This window comes from Pteronotus mesoamericanus, unplaced genomic scaffold (genome assembly GCF_021234165.1).
Source record: "Pteronotus mesoamericanus isolate MK-2021 breed Mesoamerican mustached bat unplaced genomic scaffold, CSHL_Meso_final scaffold_54, whole genome shotgun sequence".
Classification (NCBI taxonomy): Eukaryota; Metazoa; Chordata; class Mammalia; order Chiroptera; family Mormoopidae; genus Pteronotus; species Pteronotus mesoamericanus.
In genome coordinates this window covers 26147962-26166049 of record NW_026555321.1, presented here as the reverse complement: position 1 = coordinate 26166049, position 18088 = coordinate 26147962, and the positions used below count along the sequence as shown (strand labels likewise).

Below are 18088 nucleotides of genomic sequence, written 5' to 3'. Positions count from 1 at the left end.
ATGGCATCCCCGTGGATGAGTACTGGGCTATCTCATTCTGTAGAGAACTGGAGGGCTTTGCAAAGTCATAAGGGCTTGTAAATGCCAAGCTTTTTCCATTATAGAGGTACCCCAAGTGCAAGCACAGGCAACCTCAATTCAAGGCCAGAAGTGCCCCTTGCCCTTCACTGTTGGAATGCATGGATGCTGTGTGCATGAGACATGTTAGCCTATGCATTAGCTTTAGTGGGGACACGGACAGGTCATGTTCTGCCAGTCCTGCTAGTGGATTCTAGCAGTAACTGAGGGGAGAAGCAAAATGTTTTGTCTATTTAAGAATTGTAGGGACTGCAGTTGTTTCTCTAACTACCGACCATTCGGATCTAATTTTCTGGCCAACAAAATAGTGATTATACACACCATGAAATATATTTTGGATGAACTTGGTTAAAACTTTTAATTAATCACTATTCCAAACGTGGCTCCGGTCTGCTCTTACTCCATCACTGCCCAGATGTGCAGTTATCTGCTCGTGACCACAGTAGTCTGCATATAGCTCAGTAAAGAAGGCAAGATGGGCTACTTGGCTTATAATTTCTGGAGGAAATTATATTACATCAGGTGATACGGAATTCTCCAGACTTGGGGATGTTGTACCCAGTGCATTCTCACGTGAACACCTATCCTTGAACAGCAAGACTCTTGCCTGCCTCTCTCCTGCTGCAGTTCACTGGGCCTCCACTGGCCTCTTCTGCCTTGTGGACAGCCTGGCCAGCTGGCCACCGTCCCGGTTATTTGGGGATCTCCTTGTAATCTTCCAGTTGCCTTGAGGACCTTGATAATTGTGGCAGTTTGTTTTCTTTTTCAGTGAAAAATAAACAAGCAAGCTAAATAAAGTTGCCTTCTTTGTTAGAATTTTTATATCTGATTTCAGGGCTGGTCCTACAATTCGGTCCAAGGAGATTAGAGTAAAAATGGAAAGAAGTGTGGTAGAGCAGACATGGGGAGGAGATTGGGAAATAGATGAGACTTGTGAAACAGGCCAGGACCAGATTATAAGGGGCCAGGGATGCCGCAGTGAGTTTCAGCGTTACCCAGAATCTGACTTGGGTGGCAGGGGATTAAGCAGGGAATCAGATGTGCACATTAAAGGTTCCTTGAGCTGCTGAGCGGGGGACGGATCAGAGGAGGTGAGACAGGAGACAGGTTAAGAGTGCACTCAGGTCCAATTGAGAAATAATGAGCCCCATTATGAAGTTTGAGAGAGAGAGAGAGATGGATAATAAAGATGTAGAGGTGGAACTGACAGGTTGTCAAGGCAAGGGAGAGGAAAGAGCCCAGATGGCTGCCAGTTTTGTGATTTGAGTACTAGCTGGGCCATCATGCCATCCCCTGCCATCATTATGAACTGTTTTGCATTTTGCTGCCATATAGGGAAGGCCCCAGGGCTGTAGAGGGTGTGGACTGCTTTCCAAACACTAAACGAGGCTCATTGCCCACTGCTGAACTGGAGCGGGGCCCCGGGCATGCACCCTGCGTCAGGCTTGGGCAGAAACAGAGAGAGGACGGAAGAGTCAGACGATGCCTCATAGGTGGGAATCAGGAATCAGGATCCCAGGACGAGGCCCAGCCAAGGCAGCAGACACAATTCATGGCATGAGAGCAAAATTCAAGTCCAAAACGGAGCTGACACCCCAGACTGGGAGATAGAAACTTACACGGGGCAAAGCAAACTGGGCAGACCAGGAAGCATTGGAAGCAAGAATGGGGATGGGAGCGGGGACGGACCAAGGGCTCTGCCATTGTAATTTGAGGGCTATTTCCTCCTCAGTTGCATCTGTTTGCCTCAGCCAAGACCATACTAGAAAGTGGTTAGTGCTCTCTGGCTCTCATTTTGGTCTACTTTTCCCTTTTACCTTGTTCCCCAAAGAATACCTTCCACTCTGCATTGGACCCTATGGTATCCCTGCCCTCAGGGGTTAAAGCCTGGTAGGCAAGAAAAGGGGGGGGCAGGGGTGCAACAATGTAGACAGTGTCAGCTCTAAGAGGCCGGAGGAGGGAGCACTGACTTCCAGGTGGGCTATCAAGGGAAGTTCCGTGGGAGGGTTGTCCTGGAAGAGACCATTCTAGCTCCAGGAAATGGCATCAACAGAGGCCCAGGGAGAGGACACATCAGAGAATGGCAGGTGGTCTCCACTTGGTGAGGAGCACACGTAGGGAAGAGGGGGTGGTTAGGAGACAATCAGGAGAGGTAGGGGAAGGCCAGGAGCTCCCTGACGTGAGAGGAAGGACGTGGCCTGGCGATGCATGCCAGTGGAGGACACATTACTGAAAACTTTATCATTGGCTTGGCATAGAGGCCCAGATTTTATATAGTGTTTGGCACATGATAAACACTCAATAATTTATCACATTACTTTGAGTGATTGAATCTAAACTCTAGAATTGGTTAATCTGTTTAGCAGATTGCAACCAGATTGGTGGGAGAATATGATCCAGAGTTTCATCATATCCAATATTGAAAGCCATTACTGGGGTTGGCGGGGGGGGGCCTGTCCAGCCCGCATCCGTTTCCCTTCTCTGGGAACAGCATTGGACACTGGTGTGCGAGCTCCAGTGACCATGTCTGTACCATGAGACCCTTTCCAGGCTGAGGCCGTGGCACTGCCCTGTCCCCGGCCCACCCTGAGATCTCATGCTCCGCTCTTCCTTTATTCTCTGTGATAGCCTGTTAGCCTTCTGATAACCCCATGCCCCTCCGCTGCTTTGCCTTTGGTCGGGAGGAGCACTAAGGTAACCAGAGCTCGAATCTCTTGTTTGCAATGGGGGGGAAAAACCCCCCACAAAACCCTAACTGATAGAAGAAGGTAATGAAGACCTGTAGTGGGGTAGGTTTCCTAGTGGCAGAAGGTGACAACCTTGTGTAGGGAAGATGGGCCATACTTGGAGGTTAGCTGTATTGGGGGAGAATGATGAAGAGATGTCATAGCTAACGGGCAGGTTTGGATGCTGGGTGAAAAGAAAAAGTGGAATTTTTCCCAGAAAAGGGGTGCAGGTAGCTGGAAGCAAGTGTGGGAGGTGGTGAATTCTGTTTTGAACACAAGGAAAGGAAAAGAGTTAATATTTCTGGAGAACCTCCTATGGGTCAGGTGCTGTTCTCCGTGGGTCACCTTTGATAATCTTTGTGACAGTCCAGGGAGGTATGTGTAATTATAGTCCTTGAATAATGTCATCTCATTGTAATGTTAATGAGATGCCATACAAAATTAACTCTTGTTTATATCAATTAGACTATAGTAAAATCGGTTTTGTTACACATAATTTTGCCTAAAGTTGCAGAACTTAACAACATCAAGTGAAGACCTACTTGTACCTCCGTTTTTCATAGGGGTCACTGTAGGGCTAGTCACCAAATATCCGTGGCCCTCCGCCTTTGGAGCACAGGGGACATGTGTATTTGCTAACTCACTGAGGTTGGGTGGGGTTGTTGGAAGTGACATGTGCCAATTTAAGGCCAGGCCTGTACTCCTGGTGAGGGACCTTCCAGAGCTCTCTTTTGCTGCGCTACAGCGACTGACTATGTCCCAGGTAGTTACTGCTCCAGCGACTTGAGTCCTGGATTAAGGGACAAAGGTAGCACAGAGCAGAGTCCCCAAAGAGCATGGAATGAGTATGTAACAAGAATAGGAAATAAGCCTTTATTGTTTTAAGCTACTAATATTTGGGGGGTTGTTTGTTAATGCACCTCACCTGTCCTCTCCTAACTGATATACTTAGTCAGGGTCACTCAGGAAGTGCTAGTTGGCTTTGAATCCATGTCTTTCTGGCTTATTACCAGGCTAGTGCCAGGTGGACCTGTAGGGGCCCATAAGCAAGGTCAGGACTAGAGCTACAGATTTAGGTGTCATCTACACAAATGTGGTAGGGAGCAGAGAGAAAGGCAAGGGAATTTAGTCTGCGGGCTTTGCGGTGGAGGTTATTTCTCTCCCTCATGTTCTTTTTCTCCCGAGGGTTTGTGGTCAGCTCTACATGGCATGCTGCTAAGTAGAATGTCATTGCTGCCTGCTGGGTCTGGTGGTTCAGAAACAATGACTTGAGCTTGTTGACAGCTGCACACTCATAACATTGCTAAAAACTTCATAAACTCTGATGGCTGGAAATAGCCCAAGTGATTTGCGGTTTTGCTCACTTGTAAATGTTTGAGTATTGTGTCCACAAATTGCAAATTGAGTAACTCAATTTTGAGGCACAGCTGTTATTTGGAAAAGGCCCATCTAGGAACTCAAACTCCTTGCAAAATGGTTGTGCTTTATTTTTGTCAAGTATCAGAAAACCATTAAACTGCCAAGCCATATGGCAAATGCCCCCTCGAAGCAGAGTGCGATAGTGCCCCATAATGAATCTGTTTTTGGGGGAAGAAGATAGGACAGAGTCTGGTTTTTGTGATCTACAGAAAACCAGATTTGCTGCTATACATTCTAGCCTTCTAGAGTCCTGAGTAAGGGTTTTTTCCTCCCATGAAAAATTTATATAAAAAATTAAGTTACGGTAGTTTTTTTTTTCCCTTACGTATATTTTCCCTTTCGAACAATATCCATTTTGAGTTTCTGAATATAAAATAGTTTTCACTGGGACAAAAGAAACTTCTAAAAGTTTACACATTTTTCATTTCTTTTTAAAGAAATACTTATTTTTAGAGAGAGGGGAAGGGAGAGAGAGAAACATCAATGTGTAGTTGCCTCTCCCATGCCCCCTACTGGGAACCTGACCCACAAATCCAGGATTGAACCCATGACCCTTTGGTTCACAGGCCAGCACTCAATCTACTGAACCACACCAGCCAGTATATATTTCTTTATATGCTAATTCAGTGAACATTCATTAGGTCTCAGTGTACTGGAAAAAATAGGCTTAGCTGCTGTAACAGGAAAAATAGACTATTTCTCTCCCAAGTAATGGAAAGCCAGAGGTAGGCAGTCTGGGGCTGGTATGGCAGCTTCAGGATCATCAGGGTCCTGGCTTTCTCTTGGTGTATTCTCTGCCAGACCTGGAGTTAGTCCTCCTCAGGATGCAACAGAGCTGCCATATTCCAGCCATCACATTCTAGAAAGCAGAAGTGAGAAGAGGAGAAAAGGCACACATCGATTACTGGCCAAATCTTACACGCACAGCCTCACCCTGTTGCAGAGACTGGGGAATATAGCCCTATGTCAGCTCAAGACAGGGATTCTGTTACGAAAGAGGAAGGGAGAATGGATAATAGGAAGTTACCTGCAGACTCTGCCCTATGTTAGGTCCTAGATATTTGTTCTTCCTGCTAGGTAATAATCTTAAGGACAGGCACCAGGTTTCACTTGCCCCTGTCCCTCAAAGGCACTAGTGCAGTGGCTGGTACTTTTTTATTTTAATCATCTGCTACTTTGCACTCATCACAGCAGATCCCAGGCACTTCACACCTTCTTTGTTCTGAGTCGGCAAGTCAGCTGTGATTTGGGACACATTTGTTCTTCATTATCAGAAGATGTTGTTTCTATCAGAATGACATTAAACTCCCCCTTTCTCTGTTTCCCAGTATTGACTTCTAACTCAGTTTCAGCGATGCTTGGAGCCACGTTACTGTGACGGGAGCTAGGCGGACGGTGACAGCAGCAGGCCATGGGAGAGGCTGTCCTCGGGAGCACTCTCCTGCAGTGCATCTCGCAGGCCAAGCTGGTTTGCGCAAGCTGCCAACAGGTGGGGGGTGCTGACGGGTTCCTAAGGGCTGCTAGGTTTTTGTCATGGATGACTATAAAAATCATGGAGCCTTTTTTGAACAAGGTGAACAAACATATCAGCAGATGTGGGGATGGTGAATTCTGTTTTAAACACAATGAAAGGAAAGATAAAAGTAGCTGGTATTTCTGGAGCACCCACCATGGGCAGACACTGTGCTAGGTGGGTCAGGTCCGCTAACCCACATGGCAGCCCTAGGAGGCATGGGACTTACCTCCATTTTCATTCTGGATCACCGAAGCTGGGTCTCTCCAGCAGAATGCAATCACAAACCCTTCCCATCCAGGCATGTTGAAAGAATCAGTGTTGATGTGTGTCATTTTTAGCACAGTGCGCAGCCTGTCACTCTGTAAACAGGTCGCTGTCACTCAGTTCTGCCTTCCTGCAGCTATCGAAATTAGTCCCAACTCCTGAGGGCAGGGTTGCAAGAGACCTCATTCCATTCCTTGGCTCCTTCAGATCTTTTGAAAGTTCTCAAAACTGAAGAGCCAGCCTGGCCCGCTTTCCTGGGATTCTCATAATTGGGACAAGGGCTTAATTGGCATGTTTGTTTTCTCCAAGGGTTGGCTGGCAGAGGATCCTCACACAGACAAAGAAGGCTCGCTTTGCTTTTGTTCTTAGCAGCACTGTGCGCCCATAGCAACAGTGGGTCAATCCAACAAAGTTGAAAAGAAAAAGCACCCGGAGTTCTCATGAAGGTTGATTGCCCTGGTGAAATTGACACACTTGCTCAGATGGAAATGATTTTACCAGGTTCTGAAAAAGGTTCTTCTCAACCCCGTAAATACAGGGTGTGGTAGAAGTTGGTTTACATTTGTTCATATGGAAACTAATACAATAATTAATATACAGTAATACAAGAATAAACTGTTTCCTGTACTCAAAACTGTAAACCTACATTTGCCCCATCCTGTACATGCTGTGCCTCTTGTTTTCTTTAAGGTGAGGAGTCCAGCCAAGAGGTCTGTGTAATGAAAGATGTTTGTAGAATCCATTTCCATTCTGCCCGAAGCCATCTGCTTTATGTCTATAATAAACAAGGATGTTTTCAGCCTCTTACACGGGCCCAGCCCTGTTACAGGCACTCACCACAAGGAAAGGTAAATTGACTGCCTCCCAAGCTATGAGCATTAGCACATTACATCTACAGTGACGGGCACTTAACCTTCCCGGCTCGCCTTTCCTCTCTATGTCTCTGCAATAGCCTGTGACAAACGGGCTGAGGGGCACATGCTTAGTTAGAATCTAGTACATGTGGGGCATCGGCCAGCATCACATTACCTGGTGATTGAGGTGAAATGTTGCCATCAGGGAAGACCATCCGCTGGGAAGCCGGGGACTGCCTGACCTTCCCCAGGCAGAGGGCTCCTGGACGTAGCCATCCTGGGGCTTGCTGATGCACCACCATGGGAGCACTGGAGAGCTCTTTCCAAAATAGAAATATGAGTAAGTCACACCCCTGTTTCAAAATCCTTCAGAGGCTTCTCATTGTCCATGGGATACAATCCTCCACAAACCCCCGGGGGCCTGCATGATCCTTGCTGTTTCATCTTGGGCCACCCACACATCAGCTGATACCCACACATGGCCACATTGACACGCTTTTCGTTCATGATCCACCTTAGGTAGTGGTTTGTGGACTTTTACAGTGCTGGTCCCTGGGCCCGACACACCCTTTTATAGCCTCCTCATCAGCTCAACTCCTGAGCCTTTCCTGCCCTCACTCAAAGGGCACTCAGAGAACCAGCTGCTAAATAGGTGAGCGTGTTACTTTCCTATTGGCAGCTGTAATAAATCGCCACAAATTATTGGCTTAAAACAACACAATTGTATTTTACAATTCTATTCTTCTTTCAGAAGTCTGCAATCAAGGTGTCAACGAAAGCCCTAGGGGAGAATCTGTTTCCTTGCCAGTTCCAGTATGTAGTGGCCACTTGCACTGCTTGGTTCAGGGGCCCTTCCTCTATGGTCAAAGCCAGCAGTGTAACATCTTCTCTCCTTCCCGAGCGCTGCTTTGGTCCTTACATCTGGATCTATCTCACTCTCCTGCCTCCCTCTTATTAGGACCCTCGTGATAAAATCTGGCCACCTGGATCAGATCCAGAATAACCTCTCTATTTCAAGATCCTTACTTTGATCACATCTGCAAAGTCCCATTGCCTGGCAAAGTGGCAGCCTGTCACAACACTGCAGTTCTCCAGGGCAGAGGGATGACCGTGGTGTTCATGTGCAGGAGATTGGAATGTTCCCGCTGGTGGGATCCTGGCATTGAAGATGGCACAGCAGGGCCGGAATGCCTTATTTGATTTCGGTCTGAGTCAGGTGGGATGGGGTATTGGGAAGTAGTCTTTAGTTCCTCTCTGAAGCCAGAAAGATTGTGTTATATCTCTGGAAAGCCCAGTCTACTGACTGGGACAAAACCAGGCGGAGAAGGCAGTCATCTGAAAGAGACAGTGTGTGGTCGGGGACAGTCATTCTCTCATTCATTCTACATGTTTCCTGAGCCCCTGTGTGCTCTGCCATGCACAGTGCAGGAGCTGAGGGGACCTAGATGAATAAGAAACCACCCTGTAGGAATTCTTCGTCTGCTTGGGGAAAAGTGACGTGGAAACAAAGCAACGATGGTTCTGTGGTTGATGAAGGAAGGGAGTGATCAAATGTGTAACAGGTACATTAGCATGTGGGGGGTGGGGGCATTGGGTACAGATTCCGAGGCGAAAACCTTGACAGCAGGTCTGAGGGGGGCTTGAACAGTTCTTGGAATGGCACTTGCAGAAGCAAGGAGAAAGGAAGCCCCGTGTTGTATTTAAGGAGCCGGATGAAATGCTGTCTGGGCGACCCTAAAGTGGGAAGCAGTGCCCCGCAGAGGGCCAGAGGCGGGATCTGTTTGCCTCGCCTCCAGTGTAATGATGAATTCCAGGCGGGCTGTATGCTGCCTTCTCAACTCGTTAAACCCTTCAACAGCAATTATTGCTCACTCTGTGGACCTCCACTAAATGCTTATTGATGAGAAGTCTTTCCCAATAGCAAAAGTCCCCCTCGATTGCCTCGCCTCGCTAGGTATTATTAGATGATAGGGCAGATGAGTCACTTTTATGGGATCCTTCAGGCCTTGTGTCTGATGAGACTTGCACTCAACTTGGAGTCTGGTTTATTCTCCTGGTGGGCCCCTATCATTGTATTTTTCTAGGTTTGGGCTTGGGAGGGTGTGTAGTTGAAGCACGTTAGAGTATACAGATGGTGCAGGTGCGCTGGCCTCGTTCTGGAGCTTGGGACTGTGTACTCACTGCCGCCTCCTGCCTGAGGTGCTGCCCAGACAGGATAAGTCACTGTTAGAGCAGTGTGGCTCAGTGTGCCCATGGCAAGGAAAGAAAGGGAGGAACTTATTAAATGTCATTTATTCTTCTTCCCAACATCACACTTCACTGCCTTTGATGCCACCATTCAAACAAATGTTCTAATTTACGGTTTCTGGAAACTTTTGGAAAAATGGATCAAACCCCAGGTTACCTGAAATGCTGCAGTTACATGTTTTAATGGCCCTAAAAAGTATATTTTGTCAAAATGAAATAGAATTTTGAAAGGCTTCATAATAGTTGTGAAAAACAGCCAGCCTCTTCAGATAACACTTATCACAAGGCTGCTCTTATGAATAGCTCAGCACACCCTGCAAATATCTCATTAAATCATCCAACCTCTCTGGGAAGAAGCTAGCAGCAGCAGCTTGCAGACTGCTTTTTTTCTCCTACAGTAGGGGGTGTTCCTGCTGCCTCAAAAGAAGTTTGAAGAAACCACAGACCACCTACGTTGAGAGTTTTTTATCTTCCCACTTTAACTTACAATACATCCCGAACAACTCCCTACATTAGGAGGTGCACTGGGCCTTCCCACCTGCAGGAGGCAGGCTTTCTCTCCAGCTGGCCAGAGACCTCAGTGTTCACTGAGCCCTACTCTGGGCCTGGCTCAGTGCCTGGAGCTGACCGAGATTCAGAGGTGAAGAAAACACTGCTCCTGCTCTTCAGGAGCTCACTCGCTGGTGTGCAGGAAAGACACAAGAGCAGGTTTTTGCAATAGATGTGGTATGTGATTTGCTAAAGGGAGGTCAGAGATTAGCTAACCGAAGCTAAGTGTCAGAAAAGCCATCTCAGCAGCCTTCTACACTGTCAGCTTCCTCCCTGCCAGTTGTGTCTCCAACTCTTTGGCAGGCACTGTGGAACCCTGTTCCCAACTCCCTTTACCTCATGGATTCCTACTGGTGAGGCTGCAAAGCTAAATTCTTGCTTTTCCAGCCTCCCTTATAGCTAGAGTGGCCCCATGACCTAGTCCTGGCCAATGAGACAGAAGCAAGATCTACAGTGGGGGGAAAGGGGTGTTCTGTAAAACCTCCTGTGTTCTTGAGTAAGAGGGACAACCAGTCTGCTATAGCACCTTGGTTCTTCTGCATGCCTTGATTGTATTCATGATGGTCATAGCTAGAGCAGCAATCATGTGATCATGAGGGAAAAGCTGAGGTCATTGGTTAGGTAGTGATCCAATGCCAGCAGCTGCCAACATCTAGACTTTTCATCATGTGAAAAATAAATAACCTCTGTTTGTTTAAGCCACTGAGGTTAGGCTTCTAGGACTTGCAGCCAAATACATCCCTAACTGATAATATGCACCTAGCAAGCAATCCAGAAACAGTGAGTCAAGTGGTAAATAATGTGATCGCCTGAGTTGGGCCTTAACACATTGGGGCGTGCTGAAGGAATTTCAGTTGGAGGAAACTGAAACAGCATGTACAAGAGCTTGAGGCAGGAAGCCATGAAGAGCCCACAAAGGAAACATTAACAAGTAGTTCATTGTTACTAGAATAAATAAAAGAAAGAAGCAGGCAGTGGTTACATACGAGCCAGGAAAAGCAGACGAGAGGGGTGAGATTAAAACAGTTTCCTTAGATGCAAACTAGGTCCCAGGTTCAAGTGATGTGACTCTCCATGTTACCCCTGGAACTTCAGAGTTATAGCCAAGGCCACCATAGCAAGAGGAGAGAAAGGAAGTGAATGCATTCCTCCTGTTGGCCACTGTGCTAGTTACCTACTGCTACATAACAAATTACCCCCAAACTTAGCAGGTTAAAACAACACACATTTATGATCTCATTGTTTCTGTAGGTCAGAAATATAGACGTGGCTTAACTCTGTCTTCTAATTCAGAGTCTCTTACAAGACACAGGGCTGCAGTCTCATCCAAAGACTCAGCTGGGGAAGGATCCACTTCCACGTTCACTCACATGGTTATTGGCAGGATTCGGTTCCTTGCCCCGTGGGTCTCTCCATGAGGCAGCTCACAGATGACTTTATCAGAAGGATCAAGCGAGAAAGCAGAAGGAAGCCTGTATCTTTTTGTAACTTCTCTCTGAAGTGGAATTCCACTCCTTTGCTGTATTCCATTCATTAGAAGCAAGTTACAAGTCCAGCCCACCCTTAGGGTGGGATGATAGGTGAATACTGGCAGGTGGGGATCACTGGGAGCCATTTGGGAAGCTGCCAGCCGCAAGCACACTGCCACCCCCTCTCTCCTTCGCCTCTCCTTTGTCACGTAGCAGCAGCAGCTTTTTTACCGTTGTCATTACCATCACCACAGCCACAGTGATTATTTATTAAACACTTCTTTAGACACTTTCCATATATAGCTCATTTATCTTCACAACAGCCATATATGAATAAATAATGTTATCTCCATTTGAATATTAGGAAACTGAAGCTCAGAGAGGGTCTATGACTTGCCTTACATCACACAGCCAGTCCGAGGTAGAACCTGGAGCCTAACCAAGGCCTGGCTGCAGTGGAGCTCCCCACCCCCGCCCCAGGGGGCAGCACCTCCAAGGCAGGAGGGCCTGCCTCCAACCTGCCCTGGAACGCAGGCTGTTTTCTGCTTTCCTGTGAGCTCACCGGGGCTAAAAGTCACAGAGCACAGAGACAGGAGGGTGGGCTAGGCCCCCTCAGAATGTCTGGGCCCCAGATAAAGAATAATGGGTAAAATCAGAAAAGATTTGTAAATTAGATAATAACCCTGTACCAATAATAATTTCCTGATTTTAATCATTGCTCTGCCATTATATAAAAAACGTATTTGTTCTTAGAAAACATATACTGAAGTGTTTAGAGGTAAAGAGGTGTTGTGTCTATGACTTTAAACATTTCAGAAAAAAATTATTGTAGGTAGATACAGGTGCATATGTCTGCATGTGTGTGGAGAGAGAGAGAATGAATGATAAGTGTGGTAAGATGTTAACATTTGGGGAATCTGGGTAAAGGGTACATAGGAATTCTTTGCGTAAGTTTTGCAAATTTTCCTTGTTAAGTCATAAATTACTTTAAAATAGGTCTTTTTAAAGTACTAGTCTACTCTGGGACATGAGTTCTACTTGGACTATCAAAGATGATGTTATTTGGGGTCTTACATGCCTCCTTTTGACCCCAAGGAGACCCATCAGAGACCAGGGAGGGTATGGAGCTCATGGGCAGAACATGGTCTCTGAGGTCGGGCTGCCGAGGTTTCAGTGCTGGCCCTGCAGCTTCTAAGGTCCCTGAGACGTAATGGTTGTTCAGGGTTGTTGAAAGGATTCGGTGAGACACGGGATATACTTTGGTGTAGTGCCCAGTGCAGTTCCTGGCCCACGGTGAGCCCTCCATAAATGTCATTATTGTTATTATTGCCTCAGTCCTCTAACAGGTGAGAAGTAATGTCCTATGTGTGGTTAAGAGACACTGATCTGGACAGTTATCTTGGTGCCAACTCCCTGACATGAGTTTTTGTCCCCATAAGGCAGGGTGGCCACTGCACCAGCTGTGAACGTGCCTGACAAGATGAAGAGCCGAATCCCTGTGGTGCTCCTGGCCTGTGGTTCCTTCAACCCCATCACCAACATGCACCTGCGCCTGTTCGAGGTGGCCAGGGACCACCTCCACCAAACAGGTCAGTCAGGGGCCACGCCCAGGGGAAGAACTGGTGGGTTGGGCCTCGTGGGGCTTTGCTGGCTCCTGTCATCTCAACCAGTATTAAAACTGCTCAGTTTATTCATTCACAGCATAACTGGTAGCATACATTTCTTCCATCATATTCTGAGGGCTGATGCCCCTTAGCCGTGTGACAAGTACAAGTCGTATCCCTGGCCGTAGTGTTGAATCCTTCTCGGGGTTTCCCCACGCCCCTGCCCCCCTCATGCTGCCCGTGAAGGCTAGACACTGAGCACTTCGGAGAACCTGTGACTCTGCTAGGGCATCCTTCCCGGCGCCCCCAGAAAGCATTTACTTACACAGATGAAGAGGTAGCACCCTCTGCTGCTCTTCAGTGGGTGAGCAAACATTCTACAGCTGACCCTTGAACACTGTGGGGGTTAGGGTCACTGACCTCCTGCAGAGTCAAAAATCCGCATTAAACTTTGAACTCCCCCAAAACCTAGGTGTATGGAATGCTCATACACTACTGGTAGAAGTGTGAATGGTGCCATGGCTGAGGAACACAGCTTGGCCATTTCTTACACGTTAATGTTTACCTACCATGTGATTCAGCTGCTCTATACCGATTACCCAAGAGAAATGAAAGCATATGCTCGTGCAAAGACTTGTGCGCGAATGTTCAGAGCCGCTTAAATTATGATCACCCCAAACTGGAAACAATCCAAGCATCTGTCAACATGGGACTAGATAAACAGATGATGTTGTAGATATACAATGGAATAGTACTCAGCAATAAAAATAATTAACAAAAAACACAAGTGAGTCTCAATTATGCTGCATAGAAGAAGCCAGATTGAAAAAGTATATATACTATATGTGTTTCATTTATATAACATTCTAGAAATCTCACTTGAAACCTACATAATTTTATTAACCAATATCTCACCCCAATAAATTAAAAAAAGATAGATAGATAGATAGATAGATTCTAGAAATTGCAAAGTAATCTACAGTGACAGCAAATAGATTAGTAGTTGAGGGGTCAGGGAGCAGCATGAGGGAGCAGGAGGGAAGGATTACGAAGTGGCCCAAGGGAAGTCTGGGGGATCATGGAGGTGTTCATTATCTTGATTGTGGTGTTGGTTTCATGGGTGTATGCATATGTCAAAACTTAACCAAATTATACCTTTTAAATATGTATGGTTTATTGTATGCCAGTTATAACTCCATACTAAATTAAAAAAAGAAAAGACTCCACAGGGTTGCTTCAGTCCTATAAAAGGGGTAAATTCTGTGGGACAAATGACCCAATTTCTTTAAGAAATAAAGCAAGCAAGAAAGAGGAATTGGAAACTGTATCATTCAACAGAGATATAAGAGACATAAACCAAATACCATGCAGGGACCTTATTTGAATCCTGATTCAATTCAACCATAAAATGATATTCATGAGAGGGGGAAATTCAAACACTGACTAGATACTCTATGGTATTAAAGAATTATTGTTTAACTTTTAAGGTCAATAATTGCTGTTGTGTTAAAGTAAAAAGTGTCTTCCTCTCTTAGGAAAAAAGTATACACCCTTGATCCAGCAATTCCACTTCACAAAATTTATCCTAAAGCAAGTATTTGGGGAAAAAGAATATTTCTGCTTTGGGGGAAAGAAGGAATATACTCCCTATATATTTTTAAACAGTGTGGAATAATGTTCTTTCAGGGTGTATAGCTTCTACTTGACTTGCTATAAATATCTGCTTGATTCTAAGCCACTGAGAGGCTTTTTCTGCCAACTTTGACTCATCAGAAATGGCTTTATGGGCAATGTCTTTGCTGTGAGGTTTATTAGGGCAGGGCCTGTACTCTGCTTTCTAGAATGTGGGGCTTCACAGACAACTACAGGTACACACTGTGTTGGGGACTTCAGATGTTTGATGTACTTGCAGACTGCTTCATCCACATGATAGGACTCTGGCGTGACCCTAAGAGACATCAGAGAGTATTCCTCGTCCCCAAAGGTCATAATAACCACAGAATGCATGGACATACATTATATTATATACGATTTCTATCGCTGGGGTATTAATAGGTAAAGGGGCCTTGGTCACAAAAGACCTCCAGTACCTTCTTTGCCTATATTCTCAGTCATTCCTCTATGGAAAGCGTTTGGTCATTTTTCAAAGTCCAGAATACATTCTCCTGCCCGTGCCTTTGAATGTTATATGTTGGGTTGACACCTTTCAACATTGCACAGATATTTACTGCATCTTCCCTAGGCCAGGCACTGTTGCTGGAAATAGAGTTGATTAAATTGTACCCCCTGCCCTAAAGGAGTGTACAGTATTATGTGACTAGAGATCCACAGTAGCCGGTGATTGTGGCACTAGGTGCAGAGGAATAATGTCTCCCACCTGGCAGTAGGGGAAACTGGGAGGGTGATGCCCACGGCATGGAGAATGTGAAAGACGTAAGCAGGCACCATTTAGGGGTCACGGGAAGGGAAAGCAGCGTGGGCACGGCACGGAGGTGGAAGAGAGCCACATTCCAGCGCGTGGGAGAGAGATGAGGCTGATAGGTGGGGAGAACCAGGCCAGGGAAAAGGGAGCTTTTCCCACCATGAGGGGTATGTGGTATGAATTTCCCTTCTCTGCACAGTCGGGCGTCACCTCTCCTCTCCACACAGCCCCGGTCGCTGACTGCAGCCTTGACAGCCAGCTGATCTGTGCACCGAGCCATAGCCCAGCCTGCCCTCTCTCCAGGGACAAATAGTTTAAACAGAGCCATTTCTCTCCATCAGAATCAGCTCACGGGTAAGGCTGGATGAAAATCTGGCCCCACAGAAAGCTAAATCTCCCTTCTGTTGGTGTATTTTCACTAAAAAAAGAAAAACCTCATAATTTTTGTTTGCTATTGCACGCATATAAACTGGATTAAATAAGCTAAAGCAATTTGTTTAGTATCTTTAAACAGAAATTAATGGTGTTTTCCTGGTTTGCTGCAGCAGCTCTAATTTTGAACTCCTTCCCCTTTCATAAGCATCCTTTCTTCAAGTTGCAGTTGTCCTTCCCTCCTTCCTTCCTTTGTTTATTTCTTATCTTTTCTCCTGAAACAATAATGAAAGCTTAAAACTGACAGAAGCCCTATAATATATCAAAACTTTTAACTACCTATAGTCCTGTGAAAACTTGGATCTGTAGCTTTTCATTAATACACTGACAAAGTCATACCTGCTCAAAGGATAAAATGTTGAACCAGCAATTTTTTTTTAACCGTCCTTTGCTGAGAGACTGTTTGGGAATAAGATATGGGCCAGTAGGAATGTGTGGGGCCTGTGGGTTTTCTGTGTTTTACGGTGCGTCCTGTCGGGCTCCCCTGCCTTGCACTGCGCACTGTGGGGGGCACTCACGGAGAGGAAGGATTCTCAAAGGCTTCACGGGTGAACATATGTAGTGGTTGTGGGTGGTTTTGAAAAGTTCATTGGGGATTTTTATTCTTGATTGTCTGATTTTAGACAGAAATGATTCAACCCAACATATAACTAGTCAAGAGCATCAGACACACCTAAAGCATTTCATTCAGGATACAAGCATGAATTTCTCTAACGATGTTGGATGTATTCCCAGTTGTTAGCCGTTGTTTTCCCAACATGTAGTCACAAACTTACTCATGGAGGTTGAATTCAGTTTGTAGTCTGTTTTCTGTTATTTCAACAGCTTTTTTCTATTCAATATAATTTGGCCATTGGCCTGTATTTTAACAACAGCCTACACGTATTTCATTTTTTAAATCAAACTTTCTGTCAGTTTAATATTTATTAATGACAGTGTAGCACCTGTTTGTTTTGTGTATCTAACAAACACATATCGTCCTTACTGTTTGCCAGGTAGTGTTTTAAATGTATTACAGGAACTCACTGAACCTTCATAACAACCCTATGAGGTGGGTACTATTACTCTGCCTATTTCTCAGATGGGGAGGCTGAGGCTCAGAGAGATTTAGAAGCTTGCCTGAGGTTACACAGCCAGTAAGCGGTAGAGACTCTGTGCCCCAGATTCTGTGCCCATAACCACCATCCCATGCTGCCTGCATTCATTCAGCAAATTACCTTTTGAGCTGGGAGCTTTGCTAGATGCAGACATAGTGTGGGAGCAAAAGCAGTCCCTGTGCTCCTGGGGGAGTGCCTTAGTCACCTTGGGCACTAAGGTGTAACAAAAATACTGTAGACTGGATGGCTTATAGACAACAGAAGTTTATTTCTCTTGTTCTGAGGCCTGGACGTCCAGAATCAGGGTGCCAGCATGGCCGCGTTCTGGTGAGAGCTCTCTTCTGGGTTGCAGGCTGCCGACTTCCCACCGTGTCCTCGCTGTGGTGTACAGGCTCCCTCATGACGGCTCTAAGGGCACTAATCCCATTCATGAGAGATTTGTCCTTAAGGCTCCATCTAAGCCTAATTACCGCCCAAAGGCCCTGCCTCCTAACACCATGACATCGAGGACGGAGTCTCTACATATGAATTTTGGGAACACAAATATTCAGTCTATAGCAGGAGACAGACAGTAATCAAATCCCACATAGAAAAAATTACTCAGGCAACATGTGCCACTAAGGGGAAGCTCCCTTTGCTGTCAGTGCGCATAGTGAGGCAATTTGACCAAAACAGAAAACCCAGGGAAGATGTTGCTGAAAATGTAAGGACTGAGCTGGAGAAGAATAATCAGGCACTTTTTGGATTAAAGTGACATTGTTGAAGGTCAGGGGATGCAGGGAAAGAACATTCTTGGCAGCAGCAGGCCTCTGAGGCCCCCTGGGTGGGCAAGGTTGGTGAGAGCAGAGTCCAGGTGGACCAGTGGAAAGTAGGGAAGTGGTCACAGCCAACTAGATCATGGAGTCTGAAAGGCCACGTAAGGAATGTGGACTTTAGGTGAAAGGGGCCCGGTGAAAGTCTTTAACCAAGTGGCCACCATGTAACTCCTACTAGGTGAGATCTTGACACACAAATCCTCGGAGAACCTCTGGAAAAGCAACTGCTAGAATACTCTTAGCAACCTGTACATGAATAGCTCAGACCCCCATCCCGTGCCTGGATTGCTGACTCTGAGAGCCCAGGCCCTCTTCACCAGAGGGAACTGGGCTCAGCCCTGGGGCAGGTGCACAGCCCTGGACAGCTCCTGCCTACAACTTGCCTGGTGTGTGCTTCCCCGCTCATTGCTGAGGTGATCTTGTGAAACCTTATCAAATGCCCGGATAAGGTTCTGGCTGTTACCTGCCTGCTCATCTGGAAACCCTACCGAGTAGGGCAATGACTTACTCTCCGTGAACTCTTGCTAACTCGGAGCAGTCATCTTTTTCTAAGCGCTCAGAAACTGTCAGTCAGTTCCCTGATGCTGCTGTGGTTT

The 18088-nt window shown here is 46.2% G+C and overlaps 1 protein-coding gene across 6 annotated transcripts in view; it reads left to right on the top strand.

Moving 5' to 3' along the window:
• NMNAT3 (nicotinamide nucleotide adenylyltransferase 3) overlaps positions 1-18088 on the top strand; it is a 93310-nt gene that overhangs the window by 34164 nt on the left and 41058 nt on the right. For 4 of the 6 annotated variants that reach the window (XM_054595619.1, XM_054595615.1, XM_054595617.1 and 1 more), the window contains one exon: positions 12562-12711. In XM_054595619.1, coding sequence (XP_054451594.1) covers positions 12603-12711 — 109 coding nt within the window. In that variant the 5' untranslated portion in view covers positions 12562-12602. The remainder of the gene's footprint in view (positions 1-12561; positions 12712-18088) is intronic. The other 2 variants (XM_054595616.1, XM_054595618.1) reach the window with 1 other exon arrangement.